A 5975-nucleotide genomic window follows, 5' to 3' on the forward strand; every position below is an offset into this window, starting at 1 on the left:
TTAAAAAAACGAAAGTGTTGCAACGTAATACAGTATCATATATAGTGATTATATTATGATTGAAAACAACTGCATGTAATGTAATTTCCGCTGTGAAAAAATATTATTGCAGTGGTAGAATATCAATTATTTCATTGAACATTTTTCTTTTTGTTACAGTATTTTATATTTGTGTAATACTGAGATTGTTAACAAAACAAAAAATATTAGATACTCAGAAAGTGTTATCAAGTCCTGTTTTTAAACCAAAAAGGAAATCGTCTGCAAAAGGATAAGGTGCGTTAAATGCATGTTGGGACACTATAATGTATTCATCTGACTGTCTTTCCCTACCGGTTTATGATATTACCAGATACTCATTTATAAGTCTTTACCGATCTGAAAATAGCGTAAAAACAAGACACAGGTGTGAGGCCGTACTTTTTACCTGGACGGTTAGGGAACGACGTCCCGATTAGAAACAGTATTGAAATTAAGACATAGATTTGAGGCCGTACACGGGGTTTAGTCTTACATAAACATCATCATGATCATGTCTATAAATGTGTCTATCAAAATGAAAATAGGTATCAGTATTTTAAATGTATATCAAAAATGTGTTTGTTTGATTAAAGAGTTTATTTTATTAAAGAGTTTGGTTTTTCCTCCCTCTTTTAGTGTTTGTTTCCTTTCGATTTCTTTGTTTCAAATGTATTTATTATATTTTTCTTGTTTTTATATTTCCCCCAATAAAATAACAACTTAAAAGTTCATACCCACTGTGTGTAGTAAATTTGCTATATTTTATCTCTGTCTATTCTAGCGGAAATATCTTTTATATTATGTCATGCCATGATTACATATAACCAAACAACAACTTAATCTGCATAGTTGTTCTTCTTTAATGAACCACACTGATTTGATTTTTAAATATCGATCTTTTGTAATTTTAAATGCATTTTGACAAACTACTCCGGTTAGCGACTACAGTAATATATATTTTCTGACAATCAGATTTTAATTATCTTTGCATATCTCGAACATGAATCTTAGGCCATCGTATATATATTACACCCAGGATTCAATTTCAAATAGATTTGGATGGTCAACAAGCCATAGTAACATGTATATTGGAGAAACATTAGATGCACTGATTAATGGATTAGCCACAGTCAATAGTATTCCTAGAATAGGGGTATTTTGGCAGAACGGCAAGTGGTTCACAAAGGATAATCGCCGTCTATGGGTTTTCCGAAAAGCGGAAGAACTTGGAAACGTCGACGTAATTACAGTGGATATAGTTCCTGAAGTGGAACCAAACAAATTTACAACTTTTAATCATGGATCTAGTGTACGTGTACGACGTAATGATCCCGGTGGAGTAGCTTGGCGTCGGTTCAGTGCGGAGAGTATTAGAAATCAAAGTCAGAGACAAATTGCTGCGGAAAAATCAGAGCCAAGATCAAATGAATATACAGATAACGGCTGTGTTCATACATATTTAGGTGTCAAAAGTTTCTGGACATTTTGTTTGATAATATGTCTTGTTCTTTTCTTCGCAATATTTTATGCAGAAACGTAGCTAACAAGATATGTATTTTCAAACCAAAATCTTTTAATCCAAAGAAATAATATCTTATTTATATATATATCATGTCAAAACTGTATAAATAAGCAATTTCAAACTCATTTTGATCATACTGTTGTGGTATAAATTTACAAATACCTATACAGTATATACATCGATTGATAATGAAATATTGTGGTATCATTACTACTATATTTCTAGCCATGTGATTAACGTAACTGATTTAAGAAATTGTTTCAACAGGATACCCGAAAGACAATGTTGTATACAAGCTTATTTTGGTAACTGTGTCCCTTTTTCAAATCACCTTGGAATTAATTGTTTGCTTTTTAAATACCTATTTTTTAAATGTTAATTAAAAATTGAGAATGAAAATTGGAAATATGTCAAAGAGACAACCCGACCAGAGAGCAGATAACATCCAGACCAACAAAGGGTCTTCAACGCAGTGAGAAATAATGTTGTACTTTCAAATTGAAGTAACTTTCAAGTTCATGATGAAATTAACAAAATGTACTATGACCTTGATATTGTGACATGTGATAGGTCAAGTGGTCCTGAATTGGATGGTGGTAGCCCCATGTCTCTATGACTTCTGGTTCTCAAGTTAGATATTGCATCCAAATAACAATTAAAAAAGGGTAAACTATTATAGGTCAATGTACGGCCTTCAACACGGAGCCTTGGTTATTCGAAGTGACCTTGATAAACTTCGGGAATTTTTCCAATTTTTCCCACAATGTTTTCTTTCTACTGCAGACAGTTTTTTTTAGATATCTGTTTAAGAAATAATGTATTTTGAAATATTGTGAGCAGGGGCATGTTTTTCTGAATCAACATTTGTTTTGACCTGAAATGTTAAAAAATTAAAGAGTTTATAAAATTGGTTATATGTTTGACTAATTATTATTTTTTTTTAATGAAAACCTTGAAAAAAAAATCAATATGAAATTTTCGTGTCTTTGACCTTTTAAATTCTATATAATTTTGGCATTTTGGGTCATTTTAGATATTAAATTGAAGGTTCTAATGAGCTCTACGAAATAATGAAAACTTAAAACCCATTTTTCATCCCAGTAAGATGGGTGGGTCATTTAGTGCGATAGATAAAACTAAGGTACTGTATTTTCATATTCTTAACATCACAGTTAGACCATTCAGTTTTGATTTCCTCCGAATGCATCATTCTACAATTCTTCAATAAAAGACAATGTCTTTAGGAACATTTTAACTGTGAGCTTCACAATTAAAGATGAATTTATAAATGTAAATCCAATACGTTATACACAATGACATAACTTATATCATTACAATGTTTGACTTTGGAACACCGGTATACTACTGTTGCCCATATTTACATCAACTATATAAGATAAGTTGCACTTATACAATCAAAGGCAGAGGCTTGCATACGATAACAGTGATTTAGTTCTATATACATTTACAATTGTGAGATGTGGTATGAATGCCAACAAAATCAGTATTCACAATTGCATACGCATGATTTGTAAAATCTATTTAAATTTCTTACAAAACCAAATTAGTTACAAGTTATAATTTTCTATACCGCTGTAGTATATATATACATACAATTGTGGTTTAATACATTTAATGATTTTGGCACATTACCAGTATTCTAGTGTGTTTAATAGGTAATCAATTTTACTGAAGTAAAACATATAGACATACATTGATAAACTATTCAGATTTGAATCTAGATAATCTTGAATATTATGTTGTGTGCTTATGCACGTTGACACCTGGATATTCCAGTCAGTCTACTTTTGAATAAAATTTTAATTGTTTGAAGTTTGAAGTATTCAATTGAATACAAAAAAAAAAAAAGATATCGAAGCTGGATATCTATTAATAATTATTGAATACAATTATACTATTGAATTTGATTACACAATTTTCATTTCTCTGTGGATTGCTTAAACATTTAACTTGAACATGTTGAATTTGTTAATTGTCAACAAGAAGGTCATTGTTTATATTAATTATTTAAGTATCGATTAGTTGTTTATTTCTTGTAAAGCAATCTTTGATTGGTTGAATAGTTTTTAACACATTTTAAGAGTGGAAGTAACTATACAAAATATACAAACAGTTTGAAATTGTAACTGTATGATATTTCAAATCTTTGATGTACAAACCTATGATAACAATAAATTGAAATAAATCTTGTTTTAGCAACCTGTAGAAATTTCTTATATCCAACAATAGATTTATAAATGCAACACCTATTAAACGAGTAGGTACGTTAAGGGCCTATTTTACCCATAAATTGCAGGTTCATCGGATGAAAGATTTTGAACACTTTTTAAACACTTAAGTGTCTATTTAAGTCGATTCGGTTAGTTTATGTGAAAGACTTGAACTAATTTTATCATTTAAGACGCTCAAATTAAAGCTTAAATCGGTAAAATCTGCAAAATATGCCATAATGTGTCCCTTTTCATATGTTTTTGGTCAAAAATGAAATTGGCCGCTTCCGTATTCACTATCAATCTTTTATATGCTATGTATTATCATCAAAAACAACTTACATTTGAATATTCGGAATGCACACAAATGCGGCCACTTCATTTAAGACGAAAACCGTCTAAAATTTAACTCAAATACTAAAATTGTGAAGATTTCAGTAAGTTAGCATGCTTTATAATGCTAGTACCCGATATATGTGCATTACATTGTCAAAAACAGCTCATATTTATGTAGCAGAAGTATTGCACTTTCCATGGCCACACTCTTCAAAAATGATAAAACGAAGCAGGTGTGAACTCATTCCAGTGATGTTAAGCATGGCCACACTCTTCAAATAATGATTAAAACATGGCAGCAGTGAACTTATTCCAGTGATGTTAAGCATGGCCACACTCTTCAAATATGATTAAAATATGGCAGAAGTGAACTCATTCCAGTGATGTTAAGCATAGCCACACTCTTCACAAATGATTAAAATATGGCAGAAGTGAACTCATTCAAATGATGTTAATAGATATAGGAAGATGTGGTGTGAGTGCCAATGAGACGGCCTTCAACACGGAGCATTGGCTCACACCGAACAACAAGCTATAAAGGGCCCCAAAATTACTAGTGTAAAACCATTCAAACGGGAAAACCAACGGTCTAATCTGTATAAACAAAACGAGAAACGAGAAACACGTATATATTACATAAACAAACGACAACTACTGTACATCAGATTCCTGACTTAGGACAGGTGCAAACATTTGCAGCGGGATTAAACGTTTTAATAGATCCAAACCTTCTCCCTTTTTCTGAAACAATAGCATAACATCACAACATAGAAAAACATACGATAAAATACCAATTGGCAGACTTAACTCAATCAAAAAAAGTATGATTACACAAAGTACGAATAAATTTGATCTGTGATATCTGAATACAAATGCACAGTTAATTAAATATAAAAGACAAAGCATGACCACACTCTTTAAAAATGATTAAAATGTTGCAGACGTGAACTCATTCCAGTGATGTTAAGCATGGCCACACTCTTCAAAAATGATTTAAACGTGGCAGAAGTGAACTCATTCCATTAATGTTAAGCATGGCCATACTCTTCAAAAATTATTAAAACGTGGCAGAAGTGAGCTCATTCCAGTTTGTTAAGCATGGCCACACTCTTCAAAAATGATTAAAATGTTGCAGACGTGAACTCATTCCAGTGATGTTAAGCATGGCCACACTCTTCAAAAATGATTTAAACGTGGCAGAAGTGAACTCATTCCATTAATGTTAAGCATGGCCATACTCTTCAAAAATTATTAAAACGTGGCAGAAGTGAGCTCATTCCAGTATGTTAAGCATGGCCACACTCTTCAAAAATGATTAAAATGTTGCAGACGTGAACTCATTCCAGTGATGTTAAGCATGGCCACACTCTTCAAAAAAGATTTAAACGTGGCAGAAGTGAACTCATTCCATTAATGTTAAGCATGGCCATACTCTTCAAAAATTATTAAAACGTGGCAGAAGTGAGCTCATTCCAGTATGTTAAGCATGGCCACACTCTTCAAAAATGATTAAAATGTTGCAGACGTGAACTCATTCCAGTGATGTTAAGCATGGCCACACTCTTCAAAAATGATTTAAACGTGGCAGAAGTGAACTCATTCCATTAATGTTAAGCATGGCCATACTCTTCAAAAATTATCAAAACATGGCAGAAGTGAACTCATTCCAGTGATGTTAAAGACCAAACAGCCTATTGTTTATGCGCATCAGCTAACGCAACTAGGTAGTGACATACAAGTTCTATGACGTTGTTTCTAGCAATGAAAAAAACGTCAAATTATAACGTCCTATTTCGCGTTTTCCACGGATTCCACCATGGTCGTCTCTCAAGAAAAGAGGAACTATAGTTATGCGTCGCGCTACT

The 5975-nt window shown here is 32.2% G+C and overlaps 1 protein-coding gene across 1 annotated transcript; it reads left to right on the top strand.

Annotated features, from left to right (window-relative positions):
* The first annotated feature begins 1018 nt into the window (after positions 1-1018).
* Positions 1019-1561, top strand: LOC134728011 (uncharacterized). The gene has a single exon (XM_063592410.1). It carries the CDS (start codon positions 1022-1024, stop codon positions 1559-1561), a length of 540 nt encoding a protein of 179 aa, XP_063448480.1. The 5' UTR covers positions 1019-1021.
* Positions 1562-5975: the final 4414 nt, after the last annotated feature.

This window comes from Mytilus trossulus, chromosome 8 (genome assembly GCF_036588685.1).
Source record: "Mytilus trossulus isolate FHL-02 chromosome 8, PNRI_Mtr1.1.1.hap1, whole genome shotgun sequence".
Lineage (NCBI taxonomy): Eukaryota > Metazoa > Mollusca > Bivalvia > Mytilida > Mytilidae > Mytilus > Mytilus trossulus.